This window comes from Elaeis guineensis, chromosome 6, assembly GCF_000442705.2.
Source record: "Elaeis guineensis isolate ETL-2024a chromosome 6, EG11, whole genome shotgun sequence".
Taxonomy (NCBI): domain Eukaryota; kingdom Viridiplantae; phylum Streptophyta; class Magnoliopsida; order Arecales; family Arecaceae; genus Elaeis; species Elaeis guineensis.
In genome coordinates, this window is record NC_025998.2 from 121,049,243 (window position 1) to 121,067,397 (window position 18,155).

Genomic DNA, 18,155 nt, shown 5'->3' on the forward strand with positions numbered 1-18,155 from the left:
AATGCGCTGCAAAGTTTTATTAAATGTCCGGATATGACACTGTTGCTTTGCAGAAAAAGAGACGGGGAAAGAAAAATAAGGAGGAACGCCATAATATTTATTCCAGTACGCTTAAAGTTCGCTTAATAAAGTCTGTTAAAGTTCAGTGCCTTTTGACAGAGGATTCACCCTCAAACTCCACGCCTCCGTATTGCATGCATCAGGTGCAATTGGACCGCATCAAATCAAACGATGGTTTTCTTTTTTCCTTCACAAAGACGGTGCACGTAAATACAATTCAAAAAATCAGAAAAATAAAATATTCATGATAGATCCGAAATTAGCCCAACTCATAAGGACTCTTCCGAATGCTCTGCAACTTAGTATACGAGCCAATTATAGAGACATATCTGACCATCTCCACATGATAGCCCAATAATAATATAAAAATATTTTTCAGAAAAAAATAATGAATGTGATCTCCATAAATGTAACTTTGAATGCAAGTCACTAATGTGATCGTGCATCTTTAATGATAAAACGATTGATCTTCAAAATTTATCTAGCATGCAAAATTTCAATTCAAATAATATGGGGCTCCCGTCTCAAATATCATAGATATGAAAAGATAGTTTTCTCCTACCGCTACCAATTTCGAATTAAATTTATCCACCTCAAATATTATTGTCAAAATTAATCTTCAAGTATCTAAAAAAAAAAAAAAATTCTGAAGTGATAAACATTCATCGGATCGCTACACGAATAAAATAAAAATTTTAAATTTTTAAAAATCTGAAAATCATATCAATTATTTTTATAATCAAAATATAAAATTTTTTTAAAATAATAAATTTCATTGAGCTCTTTCAGAACTCAAATAAAGAATCATTTCTGATAAGCGAAATACGATAGGTCGTCTGTATAACATAAAAGATCAGCGCATCCGGGGCATCTCCTTCCGCACTCCTATAAAATATCCCAAAAATGCCTGAGCCTCTGTATTTCACCAATTTTCTATTGCGCGCGTACGTATGCTCTTGTTCACTTGGATCTGGTGCATGCAATAATTTCTCCATAACTCCACAGCTTCCGTGCCAACTACATTACTCTTCTTCTCTGCGTAAAAGTGTTACGGAAAGCAACCTGATCTTGATAACAGTGGATGAGTACCTCTACAACTGTGATGAACAAATATTATATTATATTATTATTCTATCGTAATTGGCAAAGCACGAATGTTCCCGTGAAACGCCAACTTTCACAGAAATTGCCGAGAGTGGGTCACAAGACACGGTGGTTGTTCCATGGTCCCCACGGGTCCCTGTTAATTATAAGAGCAGCCTCCATCCAATCCTTCCACATGGACGGGGTGAACAAGAACAAAATGGCCCATTCACTCGGTATTTAGATATAAAAAATAAGAAATGGACTACGAAGCAGCGGATGGCCATCAGAATCCACCTTTATAGAACAAAAGAGAGCGATTCCACCTTTATGGAACAGAGAAGGACAATCATCTCTCCACAAAAAAAGCCTGTTTTCACTGGTCAGACCATTTTCTGGATTAAAGAGGGTTTGGCAGAAAGATGCAACTTTCGACCCTACTTTGATCATTGAATTTTATCAAAATTGGTTTCGATTGTATTACCATCTAAATAGATACCCATCCGCATATCCAACGGGTTCGGAGATACCCACAGGTAACCCATTTTCCCATACCCAATCCATACCCGCCCCAAACCTATCCCATGCCTAAAAAAATAAACAACCAAAATAATTCTGTGCATATTATCAATCAAAACAAAATTATCAATTCAATATAGAACATAATTTATAAGTCCAAATTTATAGAAATCAAATATAGAAATAGAATTACAATTCAACATAAAACATATAAATAACCAAAATAATTTTAGACATATTATCAACCAAAATAGAATTACCAAAACAGAATTATAAATATATATATTCGGATATGGGTTCGGATATTACCCATACTCATAGGTTCGGATCGGATATGGATTCGGAGTTGGATAGAAAACAGCACTATCCATACCTTACCTATACCCATGCTACAGTTTTTGGATTTTATCAAAATCCGAACTCAAATCCGATCAAACTCTATTTTTTCGATTTGACTGGATTTAAATAGGGTGCATACCCATCAAATCGAATCAATTTTGCCATCCCTACACGTGACATCTTTGATTTCAATTAAATTCAGTTTTCGATACACAGCAAGTTTGTGTATGCATTGATATCTTCCGCATTCCATCCTTTAACTAGTTAAACGGTAAACTGTACTCTGCCTTTTGTCATGCAAAGCTTCTAATGAGTCCTATCAAAATTTAGGAGAATACCACAAAAAGAAAGAATTTTATCAGCTTTATGAGTTGATGCAAAAGTTCGAAGCAATATAGGCATGAGGAGTGAACAAGTGCATCTACTTTCAGCTTAAATATCCCAATGACAAGGTCGCAGTGGAACACTCATCGAGGTTTCTTTTCTCGGGAGATTTTCTTTCTTTTTTTTACCTTTTTTATTCATTGACAAGAATTTGGGGGAATAGGTAATGCATAAGGACAACATTAACCACCAATGTTAGCAATTGTTGTTATATATAGTGCCACCTGAGTGTTCTGCAAGATGCTAGAAAAAATTTAGTGATGACAAAGATGGATGGATGGGGATCAAGAAAGAAGGCAAGACTGCAAAAGCCATTTGAAAAGGCTGGATTTCCCAATTGTAACAAAGTTCACATGAACTCAAGATGATATATGCTTTGCGCAACAAACTCGCAAGGCTATTTGATGCCTGACACTATTTACTGGCAATAAATATGATTCAAGGAGGCCCCATACCATATTTGACTGAGCATACATATAAAAATCGATGTGCAATGCAACCCAACGACAAGTTAGGGTTTTTTGGTTCGGAGGGAAGAGAAAAGAAGGTGTTAATGTGGTCGACTTTGTTCAACCAAACCATTAGTTTTGCTTGGCTTTATCTTGAACAGCATAATTTATAATATGAATTTAAATAAAAAAATTAATTTTTTTTCATATGCATATTATGTAGTTAAAATATGTGTGGCGAAATAATTTAACTGCAATTTAAATAATAAAAATCTAAAACTAATAAATTTTTAGTTATTTTTTATAAAAATATCATATTTTATCTTGGTTCAAAAATATTTGTTTTAAGAACGTTGTGGATTCTTCTTGCTCGTTAAATTAGATTTTCTCTTGAAATCCATCAATCTTTTCTTTTGATCAAAATCTAAAATGTTTTAAATCATTTAATAGAAAATTCTAATTGAAATTATTGTAGAAATATTTTAGGTCTTTAGTGAAGCTATCTGATTAGGGTCGTTTTTGAAATTAAAAATTTGAAGAACTTAAGATGCTTTTATATAATTTAAAAATTAAGGATTTGAGGATCTAATTTGTAAATGGCCTGCTTGAATCAAGATATATTTCAGAATGGAGATCGAGGAAGAATCTAATAAAATTTGACAAATCTAGAAATTAGCCAATTATATTTTCAATTACTTCTTAATTTTTTGTGAGACCAAACAATATTGCAATTTGAATCATGTTCAACCAAGTCATGAACAAGTTTTAGGGGATTTGGCAAGTATGAGATGTTTGATGGCTTGAACAAATTACCGTTACAGTGGCCATTATGACAGTATGCATCTATTATGCAAGGGAAAGAGGAGGTCTACGATTGCCATCCAATTAAAAATATCACTATCATTCTTGTAAATTTATAAATACCTTTTGACCTTTCTCTTTGCACACTCCTTTTGCTTTCATTTGCCCAAAAAAGGTATAAATTCTAAGCCAAGGTCATGTTTGGTTATTAGGGATAGAAATTAGAATAATTTTCCAACTTGAAAAATTCATTCCTGAAAATCATCAGAATTCTTTTTTAATCCCATTTCCTATGCCCAGATAAGTTTTAGATAATATCTTAAGAATAAGTATATTACTAATATATCGCTATAATATTACTAATATATTATTAAGATAATAACATTATTTATCATTGATAATATTACTAATATATCAACATAATATTTATTTTTAATATCAACAACATTTAATGTTATGTTTGTATTATATAATATTATAATAATGATTAACAAAATAATATAATGAGATATAATATAGTATTATTCAATTGTCCCATGAAGAAAATAAAATTTTGGTCTACAGATCTTGTGGTATTCTCGACGGACGCCATCTAACCATGAGGATATATAAGGTTTAGATACTGGGATGATTAACCATCATTTATCTTTTTGTAGGTTAGCAGATCTTAGCTATATAAACTTTTGAAAGCTAAAGAAATACTCATGTCTCACAAAGATAATAATAACTTTCACTTGTCACACGCTCAATCATGATTTCAAAACTGGTCCAGGATACATCGCAGTTTCACAATTTTACCAGGGGGTTGAATGGTAACACAACATATGTTTTCACTCGAGCTATTCCAATAAACAGCTCCCTTTTACATTGCAATCATAAGAGCGAACCCTCCAGAATTTGGCATGCTTCTGAGTGAGTAATTCCAGAATCAAATGCTTCCGAAAATTTCTGGATTTTCATCAACAAAACAATCAAGATAAGTAATCATCTAAGTTACATAACATGGAAAAAACAAAGCACCCACCGAAAATGGTTATCACATACTTCAACAGGAACTGAAACGACATTAATCGATGATAAAGGAATCAAAGTAGTACCTTGTGCCGACATATGAATGAACATCGAGAACCAGAAGCCCCAGCCTTTTCCCTCAAAATGGAGGAAGACAGACTAAATGATTACAGCACATGGATAGATCCAATAGCTTTATGGCCTCCACATTGTTTTCTGTGCACAGATAATACCCTCCTTATCCTTGGCATAAGTCATCCTTATTTCCCAGTGCAGTGATTTCAAGATGGTCTCTAATGGATTCAAGATCTCCAACTTATCACGGATGATGGCCCAACCTCCCGGCCTCAGAATTCTATCCATCTCAACCACAATAACAACTGGCTGCTTACACCTGCAGTGTGGTGAAATTAGTAGAACAACTGGTTTGATTGATACCTCACGTCAATAACTGTAATAAAGCAATATACTTATTAACAAACAGAGAGTAAGCACTTATTTAATACTCAAGGATGTCCGCTCTTACATGGATGCATAAATTACAGGACCTAGATGACCAGTTAAAGGGACATAAAATGACTTAAAACTTACATCACAGTAAAACCAGAAATCACATGATGATCTGTAAAACAGTTACATAACCAACCCAGTCCAATGTAGCCCCACATAATTAATCCCATAGTAACATAAAGGACCACTCCCCCTCTTATATCTTTCAAAGAATCTAAAAGGAGTTTATTTCCTCTAATTCAATCATCATTCTTCTCTAAGTTGGGTTACTTCAAATGAAGATAATGCTACTTTTACCTCTTCACACCACCAGTACTTAAGAATAATGCACTACTTTACTCACATACGCTAACACATAAGCAGATAAAAGTATACCCATTCATGGCTCTTAATCATGCTTTTTTCCTGAGAAGTATTTAAAAATTCATTTTGGAAACAATTTTCTCATAAAACTAAACAGCTTTTTGCCTTCCCACTTATGGTCCTCCAGACTGCATGACCCAAGCCTTCTTAGATGAATATGCTACATTGGAGGGTTACCAAAAGGAGATAACATAAATGAAACCACAAAAAGAGACTTCCCACATGTTAAAACTTCCTTTGGTTGGGGGGGTGGTATTCAGGATGGAAGCAGAGCAGTAAAAGAAAAATAGCATATTTGGAAACATAAGAATACAATATCTTTGGGGGGAAAAAATCAGGGTGCAGGTAGAGCAATGGAGAAAAAGTGTTTCTAGACAACTTCAATATATATATACCTTGGGAAAACAAGAACTGATTAGATGGAAAAATTCAATAACGATGTTCTTGTAAACAGGCCAAGTTCAGAAAATTTATCATTTGGAAGGTCAGAGAACATGTAATGCACCTGACAAAAACTTGAGAACAGTCCACAAAACTAAATTTTCTGGATCCAATATTTTATCTAATTCCTATATTTTAAAGTCTGATCTATCCAAGACACAGAGATGGTAAGTCCACCCAGTGAATTAAAAATGATTTTGATGGTATACCTGGAAAAGATTCTGGGTAGCTGAAGAGGACAGCTAAAGATTTTCTAAGAAGAGCAGATGCATCGCAGATTACAACTTAATACAGAAAATATGTGATGCATAATTTTATGTTCTGAAGTCGTTAATATAACAGAAAGTTATACCCTCTGGTACACAAAGTATTGGCACGTTGTTCCTTTAACTTTAGAACACCTAAGACCTAAGGTGGCTTATTTCATATTCTTATCAAGCATCTATAAAGATTTCCTGTAGAAACCATCACTGAGATTTCCGGGCACACTTTTAGCGGTGATGTTGCCTCTTGACATCATATATCACTTATATTGGATAGTCGGTCAAGATTATATAGCACCCAGAACCCTATCCAAGACACAAGATTCGCCAAAAAAAACTCCATAAGACAAAATACAAGGCCCACATATTTTGAATACATACCTGTTCTTAAGACGTGAGAAGAGATGATCAGCATGCAAAAGATCATATGACCTTGGGTGCGTGCTGAATGGTTCACACCAATCATGGTAGACGCCAAGAAATCCACGCTCATAAATGATAGGAAGAGTGTTTGGAGCATGCACAGGAACTACATTCATCACCCAAACCTTTTGAGATGATAGGGCTGCTGCAAATCTGTCCATCCAAGTTTACAAGAGTTTAATTTTTCATTTCTAATGAAACAGCAGGTAACTACATGCCCCAAAAGTGAGGTAATCAACATCTCATTTCCGAAATCAAAATCAATGTAACTAAAAATTCCACAAACAAAAAAAAAATTGTAAATTATAATAAGAACAAATATTAATTAAAAATCAGTTTAAGGGATAGATCTGCATACCCTCCATAAATGGCTTTCATATCCATAATATTTCGAATATTTAACCAATCGATACCTATCCCATTAAGATATGATTTGCTAATGATAGAATTCCAGTGTTTATGATCTGCGGTCAACTTTTCTTGTAAATCACCCAGCCATTCAGGAAAAGTTTCAAGCCTCTTGGGCCATTCCTCTGGCCAATCAGTACCATGTTGCTCTATAGCAGCTGGAACTTTATGTAAGCATGATTTTATTGGAGTATACCTGAAGAAAAGATAAATTTGATTTGCTCAGATGTATAGGCACTTTCAAGAAGCTGAAAGTAACATTCAAGCTAAGAATCCACATTGCAGCCCCCCTTCCCCCAACCCCCACCCAACAACAAAAAGAAAGGGAAAAACAAAGGAACAAAAAAAAAAAAATTAAAGCACTAAAAGTAAAGCAAATGAGTTTATGCCATAAAAATTGTTACTCAAAGCTTACCAAGCAGCATCTTGTTTGTCATCTTCCTTGCAGAAAGGAGGTTCTTTAGTCCGTCGCAGATCATATATATCATTTGATGCTGGTCTCTGATATATTCTAACACCCACTTCATTGACTTCATCAGTTGTGTGCGCCAGAATATTCCAGCAGATTGATGCCATCAATGTGGACATGCCTGACCAAGGGAAAAAGAAGGAAAACAAAAACATGAATAACCAAGCAACATTGAAGAAAGCCCCTGCTACCATTATAACAAAGTTGGTTCAAAATAAAATAAATCTTTAAAAAAAAAAAATATGGCAGACACAAATATGTGCTCGTACTTTACATGATGTGAACAGAGTCCAATGAAATTGAACTGTCCCTGGTCACTTCCTTTACTTAAGGCAAGATGGTTACTGATAGCACAAATGCTAATTACATAATAAAAGATCGACATTGACCACATGCATTTCGTTCACTCAATAAGAATTATGAAAAAAGCAATTCATTTGAACTTAATAAACCAGCACTGTAAAATTCAAGCATTTGATTTATGGTGTTTAAATTTTGGCATGTTGAGCAAATTTTACATAGTTATAGGATCATAACCGTTAGGAGTACACAGGATCATTTCCAGTTGAAACCGTTCCATTCGACATATAGCTGTGATTGGGAATCTACCTACACAGTTGGCCATGCAAATCTATTAATAACTTATTCGATGAATTATATATGTGAATATTGCATAGCATACATTAAAGCACAAAAATTAATTGCATAATGTGTGCAAGGAACTCTTGAAAAAAATTCTAGCAAGGTTGCATCCTCCTTTTTTTTCTTCTCTTCATTTCTATGCACACGTTATTAAATGGACATGTACATGCTCAGCATAATCACTGACAATTTATTGAAATACAAAGGGATCTGGGGAATGATCATTGCATATAAATACCAAATATTACAATTCTTAGAAACATTAAGGAATAAGATATTAAACCAAATTGGGTGGAAAAGAATATGTCCAATCCTTACTAGATCAATAAGCGGGAGCAGGAAGAAGGGAGGAATACAAGAATTGCCCAAAATGAAGGTGATAAAATTGGGACAAACAAGAAAGATGAGCCCTCCACTTGTGTAGAAGATTACACATATGGAGTTCTATTTATAAGAATGGAGTGCAAAGCTAAATTCTGACTGTGATTAGTTTCTTTTTCAGATTCTGATTGTCATTAGTTTCTTCCTCCTTTCAAGCTACTCTGATACCAAGCAGTAACCATGAAAGGATAAGTTGCAGGTCATATAAACTACCTTCTTCACTATTAAAATCTCCATGTTTAGCTGCACCTTCTTCATTATCGATATCTCCATGTTTAGTTGATATAATGAAGTATCCTCCAGGACGTAGAATCCTGTTCATCTCTAAAAGGAGCCTCCCACCTACAAAACACAAATTGATGCTCACATTAATGATCCTAACATGCTACAATTGGTTTTGCTTCAAACGGAAAAGCAAGAACTAAGTACAAACCACTAGAATGCCATGGCACATCACAGTTGCCACAGTGAATAGCATCAAAAACACCACTTGGAAAAGGAAGCCTTCTTGATCCCAAATTTGCCATCACTGCAGGGATACCACGCTCAAGGGCTAGTTGTGCTAGATCTGTTTGATCATTCGCCAGTCCCAAAGATAATATTATCACATCTTTCTCGAGAAGAGTTAATCCAAAACTAGCACTCGTACATCCAATGTCCAGTACTACGCGAATATTTTTCCCCCATTCAATGTCCGGTGCCATCTATAAGAGCAACAGACATACTTCAGCCTAAGCATGAGAAACCTATATTAGTTACACTAGCAGGCAATTCACACAATGCATAGGCCAGAATAAGTAAAGATGGAGTAAACAATCCAAGACCAAGAATAGATGCAAAAATATGCAGATGGTACAATCAAACAAATGGGGCAAGAATACTACAAGACCGCAAGCAACAGGCTAAATAAGCATGGCCAGCAATAAAACAGGGTCGCAGAATCCAATCACTAAAGCATACGTCAATACTATTAATCATCAAACAACGTTTTAGAGACAGAAGAACACTATCCAGTATGTTTTGACAAGTACTTTCCTGTTAAAAATTAAACCTTTAATGAATCAATAACATGCCTAAAACATAATGCTGCGGGTATATTTGATATGTATTGCAGCATGACACAAACCATCTTAACTTTTGCAAATTAATGACCTATTAATGCAGATATATGGAGAGCAAATTCCATCAAATTTATTGTGAAATTTGAAATTTCAATGCATCTAATCTTAGACTCTCGCAAAAACTCTAGGAGGCTTCTTACCTCGTCAATTGAATTGAGGTAGTGCTGAGCCCCACTTTTAAACTCAGATTCCTGCCGAGGAAACAATAAGTACTCCTCAGATAGATTTAACCAACTGTGAGTTTTAATGAAGGCAGAGAGCTTTGGATGAGCCACATTTTTATAAAATATCTGGAACATCAAATTGCAGCAAATATCAGCATTACCCCAGAAGAAAATGCTTCGAAACAAGCTACTATTCTAGCAAAAGAAGAACCTTGGATTCTCTCTCGGGCCAAGGCAACGGAGGTCTATACTCCTGAGGAAGAGAAACCAGGCACATCAATGGCATCCGAGGGCAACTCCTCTCATGATGCCGATGACCACCGTCCATATCAACACAAGGTATATAGTTATGCCCATGCCTCCCACCACAAAGCTTCCAATTATACCGAGCCCCCGGATCAAACAAAGGTCCCAACTTTTTCTTCTTCTTGTTCTTCTTCTTCTTATTCCCCGCACTCTTCTCTTCATTCACCATCTCCTCCTCCTCCTCCTCCGGATTCACATCAACCCCGTCCTCCATGTCCTCATCCATCCCTCCCTCCCCCTCCACCACCTCCTCCAATCCCTCCACCTCCACCATATCCTCTCCCCCCTCCCTCTCTTCCTCCTGCTGCCCTTCCACCTCTCTCGTCTCATTCTTCGCTGCCGCAGCCGCCTTCTCCTCGATCCCCCCTTCTTTCTTCTTCTTCTTCTCCGGCGATCTACTACCTCTTCCATTCCCATTCCCACTCCGATCTTTCAGCGGCGAGCTTGGATTCCTCTTCTTGCTTTCCTCCACCTCCTTCTTCTTCCCGACCGCCGGCGAGGCGTCGGGGTCGAAGATGTCGTCGAAGCCGCTCCGCTGGGAGGAGACGGCGGCGGAGGTGGGGGAGGAGAAGATGGACCAGACAACGATGAAAACAAGCCCTAGAAGTATCACCAGCGCTACCTTGGCGCAGAAGCCCAAGGGAGCACCACGCTTGGCGCTCCGCCCCAACCGAACCCCGGCCATCGCTTCGCCGACTCTAAGGTTGTGGAGTCTCAGAAGACCAAACCGATCTCGGTGATTTCGAGAGGGACTCCCATTGGGTCGCCAATGCAGAGATCTCAGTGGCCGGTGTGGAATAAAGCGGAGCTAGAAAGCCCACAAAAGAAGTTATGCATTGGAAGTTGGTAAACAGTCGTTGGAGTATTGGATTTCTTTTGTTTAATAAAGCTTTGCTTTAGGTAAACAAGAGAAGAAAAGGATTTGGTTAATTTATGCAGTAGTTTAAAGAAGATTTCGGGGCTTCTCTTAGTTGGAGGGGGAGGTGTCTTCTTCCAATATGCTCATTATGAGTAGAAAATATGGTTGGAGAATTGAAATCGAACGAGTCTTTTCTTTTCTTTTTACCTTCTTGTATTATTCCATGGCAGGAGAGGTTGGTTTCTGAACAAGAGAATGTGCAAGAAATTGTGTGAAGAGTGAGAAGATTACGCGAAGGAGATGACGAGTCGCGGGGTTCGTTGTAGCCCGCAAGGGGCAGGCGCCGACCCGACCCCGGCGCCGGTAGTTTCGGCGAATTTAGATTTTTTTAGCCGGTCTTGGTCTCGCAATCTCTAGCGTTCTCGCGCTCACCAGATTCTGGCTGAAAGGAAAGATAAGGATCAATCAGTCGGGCTCGGACAGTACATCAAACATGGAATCGCATCTCAAAGCAGTTGTACAGATCTTGAAGTAGTTATTATGCGATTCAATGGTCAATGTTAGAAAAGAAGGTGATTCATTCTTTTGTATCCGAATCCTAATCAGTGGGTGATTCATCATTAATTTGTAATTATTTAATTTTTATAATTTTGATCTAAAGTTGCAAAGTAATGATTGCTTAGGGGAGACAAAAGAAAATAAAGGTCGCTTTTCCATTATGTTAAATAATATATTCTGATCAACTTTTTATAAAGGGATTTACCGATCCAAGTTTCCTCCAACAATTAATATTTTTTCTGATATAAATCAGCAATGATTATATTTTCTTATATTATATTTATATTTTAATGAATGAAAACTTAATTATTAGTACGATGAAAAAAATGAATTAGTGTAATATACAGGTAGGCTGTGATTAAGACGAAGGGACTTTAGAAAATTACCAAGAGCAAACCTTCTTTCATAAAAAAAAATTGATAACTAATATATAATATCTAACTAGTCTCTCGAAAGATATTCAATAAAAATAGTATATTTAAATAGAATTCAATAACTAAACAGAAATTTAATAAATTATAACTTATAAATAAGGTTAATCATCTACGAAATGGCCTGTGTTGCGGTTAATCCCCTATTGCACTTGTCGTCAGTGAAGAACACCTGTAAAATGAAGTCCATACTGATTGAAATTATGTCTAATGGAGATCCTCCAATGTTTAAGCCAATGGAGAGTGGTGAACAGCCGATAAAAAATATGTGAAATGGCAAAGTCTCAGCCCAGAATTATCTTCTTCATGCTGTTCGTTTATCTTTCTTTTATAGGTGATTCAGATGTAACCGTCGAGCACGTGATCCCGCTTTTTATGACACTGAAGAGCAATTATCCTAATTATTAGGCCATAATCATGGAGTTAATGGGCTGTTTATGCCCATTAATGATCGTAACATATAGTCGATAACCGTTCATAACAGTTAGACATGTGGGTTTCGCACATTTTGGCATTATGTGATCGTGGGATGGATGATTATACCTGCCATTGATCACGTTGTGACTTTCTACACTGGTAGTTTCAAGTAAGCCAACTATATGTTGGTGATAGTAGTATGTCGGTAGTCGTGAAGGTCCGAATGAGCATCGGTCGGTAACTTTGATATGCCGATTGTCTTCCGTCAGAGATTAACCAAGTTGTCTGTTGATGATTGAGAATAGCTGACTGTCGATCGGTCAACTGATTGTTAGTCGGTATATTATATTTATGAGGCCGATCTATAGTCGGAATCAGGGGTCGGTTGAATTGTCCCAATAGTTGCCCCCCACTCCCAAGTCCAAGGTAGTTAGACGTGCATGTTGCCACGTGGTCTATCGCATTGGACGAAGGGAGTTGTCACGTGCTGTCTCGAGCTCCGATTCAGCTCTGGCATTAATGATTTTTTGAAATACGAGAGGTCTTCAGCTATTTTGTTGTTTCGATAACTGTGAGATCATTATTGGATTTTTATTTCAGGAAGATAATTCGATGCCCAGAAAATTCGGACGATTTGATTTTGACTAATAGGTCTTGGCCACGTGTCCAAATGCCAATGGCTCTGTGTTGTTCATGTGGATAACAGTGAGGTGGCGTGAGCTGGAAGCAGGTGCATCGAACCGTCCGACCAACGGTCGGTCTTGATGTCACCCTGTGTCGACATCTGAAGAGATCCTGATTTAACTGATTTTATTCGGACCGTTGAGGGATCCTATATATATAAAGTCGCTTTCATCCAGGCTTTACTTTTGCATTTATCGCCTCTCTGTAATAGAAGGTTCTGCTGTCTCAGTACTAGGAGCTTTTCGGGTTCTGTCTTTCGCACCATCTTTGGCTTCAAGTCGAGTTCCCCTTCCTTCTCTTAGGATTTTTTCTTCTCTTTTCTAGTTTTTCATTTTCGATGGCCAGTAAGAAGGCTTCATCTTCTTGAGATAGTCGATCAGAAAATCTGACCGATTACTCTCTTTCGGGTCTGAAAATGAAAGTTTCTTCCTTATTCGAGCTCAATGTTGAACGACTTCGGGAATAGTACCGTATTTCAGAGCAATATCAGTTTTTCGCTCCTGGTTTGAATAGTCGGGTGAACTCTCCTCTTCCGGGCCATGTCACATTTTATATCGAGGACCTTCGGGTCGGTCTTCGATTCTGGAGTTCGTCCAGAATCTTCTTGATTACTATGGTCTCTGTCTTGCTCAGCTAACTCTGAATTTCATCCGACTGATCATTAGTTTTGCTTTGTTATGTCGGCTTATCTCGACTAAATCTCGTCATTCTCTCTTTCGATCTTTCTTTGTCCTTCATTTTCATCCCAAGGCCAAGGGTTGGTAGTTCTTTAACTTGAGAAAAGACGTTTCTTTCATCTCCGATCTTCCATCATCCATTCATGGATGAAAGAACTAATTTTTCTTTATCTCTTCTTCTTCTCCCTGGAGTTTTCCTTTATGCTGGGATGGATGATTATATCTGCCATTGATCACGTTCTAACTTTCTACATTGATAGTTTCAAGTAAGCCAACTATATGTTGGTGATAGTAGTATGTCGGTAGTCGTGAAGATTCGAATGAGCATCGGTCAGTAACTTTGATATGCCGATTGTCTTCCGTCGGAGATTAACCAAGTTGTCTGTTAATGATTGAGAATAGCTGACTGTCGATCGGTCAACTGATTGTTAGTCGGTATATTATGTTTATGAGGTCGATCTATAGTCAAAATTGGGGGTCGGTTGAATTATCTCAACAGTTAGCCCTCCACTCCCAAGTCCAAGGTAGTCAGACGTGCATGTTGCCACGTGGTCTATCGCATTGGACGAAGGGAATTATCACGTGCTGTCTCGAGCCCCGATTCAGCTCTGGCATTAATGATTTTTTGAAATACGAGAGGTCTTCAGCTATTTTATTGTTTCGATAACTGTGAGATCATCATTGGACTGTCATTTCAGGAAGATAATTCGATGCCCAGAAAATCTGGACGATTTGATTTTGACTAATAGGTCTTGGCCACGTGTCCAAATGCCAATGGCTCTGTGTTGTTCATGTGGATAACAGTGAGGTGGCGTGATCTGGAAGCAGGTGCATCGAACCGTCCGACCAACGGTCGGTCTTGATGTCACCCCATGTCGACATTTGAAGAGATCCTGATTTAACTGATTTCATTCGGACCGTTGAGGGATCTTATATATATAAAGTCGCTTTCATTCAGGCTTTACTTTTGCATTTATCGCCTCTCTGCAATAGAAGGTTCTGCTGTCTTAGTACTAGGAGCTTTTCGGGTTCTGTCTTTCGCACCATCTTTGGCTTCAAGTCGAGTTCTCCTTCCTTCTCTTAGGATTTTTTCTTCTCTTTTCTAGTTTTTCATTTTCGATGGCCAGTAAGAAGGCTTCATCTTCTCGAGATAGTCGATCGAAAAATCTGACCGATTACTCTCTTTCGGGTCTGAAAATGAAAGTTTCTTCCTTATTCGAGCTCAATGTTGAACGGCTTCGAAAATAGTATCGTATTTTGGAGTGGTATTAGTTTTTCGCTCCTGGTCTGAATGGTCGGGTGAACTCTCCTCCTCCGGGCCATGTCACATTTTATATCGAGGACCTTCGGGTCGGTCTTCGATTCTCGATTCTGAAGTTCGTCCGGAATCTTCTTGATTACTATGGTCTTTATCTTGCTCAGCTGACTTTGAATTTCATTCGATTGATCATTAGTTTTGCTTTGTTATGTCGGCTTATCTCGACTAAATCTCATCCTTCTCTCTTTCGATCTTTCTTTGTCCTTCATCTTCATCCCAAGGCCAAGGGTTGGTAGTTTTTTAACCTGAGAAAAGGTATTTTTTTCATCTCCGATCTTCCATCATCCATTCATGGATGGAATAACCAATTTTTCTTTATCTCTTCTTCTTCTCCCTGGGGTTTTCTTTTATGCCAGGGCGATCCAAGAACTAGCCCCAACGAGAATAGTTAGGTGGATGCGGATGATCGGAAAGACTTTCTTCGACTGAAAGACATGGAAGTTTCACCACAACGAGAGCTGATGACCAAACAAGCTCTCTATGATGTCGGACTTAGTTCGGTAACCTTCTTAGGTATAACATAGTTAGCCATTTCACTTTTTCTTTTTGTTTATTTCTAAATTCTATACTGATCTTTTCTTTTGATTGCAGCTATGCGGACAAGGGCCCAAGTTTCAACTGCTGACATCCACATATATGCTGCCAAGAAGAAGGTAGCAGCTGAAGCTGGACCTTCCCGGTCGCTGAAGAAGAGTCGGATCGCTACTTCGTTGGTACCAGCAAGGAAATCTGACATTCCGTCAGAGATAATTCCTGAGTCGGTCCTAGCATTGTCAGCCCCGACAATGCTTCTTCTGATTGAGACACCGTCTGCTGAAGATGGGATGGCGAGAGACGACAGAGCTGCGGTAGAATCATCAGCAGCTCAATCAGTGGAGGTTCAAGCCGGAGCAGGAGTCACAGCTGAACTCGAGCAGTCTGCGGTTGTGCCAGCTATTCCTCCAATGGAACGTTCTCGGGTGCAGTCAAGCACCAACTTTCCAACGGTTTCAAGTGCGGAACCGTCGATCGAAGATTGGGAGAAGGCACAGGAGACTTCGACTGATGACGGGTCGTCTGCGGGCCTTCCCATAATTTTTGACATCAAAATTTTCGAGGGTGAGTCAGCTTTGGCCAAACCGGCATTGGCCAAGTGGCTCATTGAAGCTGCTCTTCTCCCGATAGATAAGGAGAATAGAAAAAATTGAATGGTGTCCGAAATGTTCTCTTCCTTCTATCCGGCAATACTTGGGGTAATCTTCTGACATTCCTTCTTTTTTTTTATCTGACTTGACTTGTCTTTTATTTTCAGTGACCGCATGATATGCATGCTTTAGAGTGCAGGTATCGAAAGATCACCGACTTTCACCAATCTTGGATGGATAAGGTGACGGTAGTCACTGCTGAGAAAGATGCTGCAATCGAAGAACTTCGGACAGCAACTGAATGGGAGAAAAAGTTTCAAGAAGAAGTCTCCCATATGACAGCTGACCTTTAGTCGTCCAGAATCGAGCTTGAGTCGGCTCATCAAAATATCGCATATCTTGAGTCCCAGATCAGGAACAAGAAGCACTCTATCAGTCGGCTCCGAAGAGAGAGAGAGACGGCTGCATTGAAGAGATGGAAGTGGAATGCAGAAGGCATCGGGCCACCCTGAAAAGGCTGGCACTGGTTGATGCTGAATCGGCCTCCACAAGAGCTGAAGCTGAGTCGGCGAGGGATGCCCTGAGTTTGGTTGTCGAGAACTTCAAGATTTTGAAAGAATTCAAAGAAAAAATTTTTGAAGACTGATTTGCTTCCTACTGTGTCGGATATGAGGACGGTCGAGATGCGGTCAGTAAATTATATCTAGACTTAGATTTGAGCAGCATTGTTCCTCCTATTTCAAAAGAAGAAGCTGCTGAAGAGGGCACCGTGTCGGTCGAAAATGATGCACCGACTGCATCAAGACTTGCTCCAATTACCGAAGCTGTGTCGGAGCAAAATGACGAAGAAAATGACTGATGATCGATGCAGCATTTTCACTTTTTTTTGTAATTAAATAAATTTTGTAGTTGGACTTTGGTCCAATTTTTGTAACTTTCCCTTCAATGAATGAATTTTTTTTTTCAAAGTACAAATTCTCTCTTCTTTTGTTTACTTTCAATATCGTAGAATCATAGTCGGACAATCGAATACCAATCGGTGAATCGAATGTTCAGTAATAACTGTTGTAGAATTTATCCGTTAGTTGAATATCGATTAACATACTTTACCTTTTAGGTATTTGGATAGACGGTGATAAGTCGAATATCCTTCAACTGACCGTAGTCAAGTCGGTATGTTTAGATATTTGATAAACGATGGTAAGTCGAATATCCTTTGACTGACCGTAGTCAAGTCGGTGTGTTTTCGATTCGATCGGAGTCGAATTGACATAATATTCTGCTTAGTTAAAGCTAAGTTGGCATAAGTAGTTGTTCTATTAGAGTCAGTTTTTACAGTGAAAATCAAAATATAGTCGGTGTATCAGTTTTTGCAGTGAAAAATCGAGATAACAGTCGATAAGAATTGACTGTTCATTTATCGGTCTACTATTATTTTGTAGTTAACTGAAGCTTTCATGATTCTGAAATTCAATATTTTATTTTGAATATTGTACATATGAATAACTTTATTGATAATACATCTTCAAATTTTTGAGAAATAGTTATTCTATCAAGAGTTTCTAGTTGATATGCGTTTGGTCGAAGTGTCTAGATTATTCTGTAGGGTCCTTCTCAATTTGGAGATAATTTTTTCTGATCCAGAGGTTTTGAGACTTCTGCTTTTTTTAGGATCAGGTCTCCTAGATGAAAAATCTTCGATTTAACTTTTGCATTATAATATCGAACTACTCTTTGCCGATATGTTGTCATCCGAACTTGAGCTTGCTATCAAATTTTTGAAGTAAATCTAGATCGGCTCTCTGACATTCTGAATTACTCGGCTCATTGTATTGTTCCACCCTTGCTGATGGTAATGCGATCTTAAGTGGGATTATTGCTTCTATTCCATATGTCAGATTGAATGGTGATTCTCCCATTGGTATGTGAGAAGTTGTTCGATATGCTCAT

The 18,155-nt window shown here is 38.0% G+C and overlaps 1 protein-coding gene across 2 annotated transcripts; it reads right to left on the bottom strand.

The window, feature by feature from the left end:
• Positions 1–4,353: 4,353 nt before the first annotated feature.
• On the bottom strand, positions 4,354–11,373 carry LOC105060106 (probable methyltransferase PMT28). 2 transcript variants are annotated; one of them, XM_073259689.1, is made up of 10 exons: positions 11,204–11,367; positions 10,043–10,945; positions 9,808–9,957; positions 8,980–9,250; positions 8,760–8,888; positions 7,470–7,644; positions 7,005–7,250; positions 6,605–6,799; positions 4,733–5,040; positions 4,354–4,583 (listed from the first exon to the last, which is right to left on the bottom strand). In XM_073259689.1, the coding sequence occupies exons 2-9, from the start codon at positions 10,820–10,822 to the stop codon at positions 4,842–4,844; spliced, it is 2,145 nt and encodes a 714-aa protein (XP_073115790.1). In that variant the 5' UTR covers positions 10,823–10,945; positions 11,204–11,367; the 3' UTR covers positions 4,354–4,583; positions 4,733–4,841. The 2 variants fall into 2 exon arrangements, with proteins under 2 accessions (XP_073115790.1, XP_073115791.1); XM_073259690.1 differs by having other exon boundaries at positions 9,808–9,858; positions 10,043–11,373.
• Between the last annotated feature and the right edge of the window lie 6,782 nt (positions 11,374–18,155).

Bases quoted from the DNA above. Each gene is read 5' to 3' on its own strand.
- LOC105060106 (XM_073259689.1), bottom strand. From the start codon at position 10,822: ATGGCCGGGGTTCGGTTGGGGCGGAGCGCCAAGCGTGGTGCTCCCTTG. The intron at 9,251-9,807 runs GTAAGAAGCCTC...TTGCTCTTATAG, and splicing joins ACCTCAATTCAATTGACGAG to ATGGCACCGGACATTGAATG. The intron at 8,889-8,979 runs GTTTGTACTTAG...TGTGTTTTGTAG, and splicing joins TGTGCCATGGCATTCTAGTG to GTGGGAGGCTCCTTTTAGAG.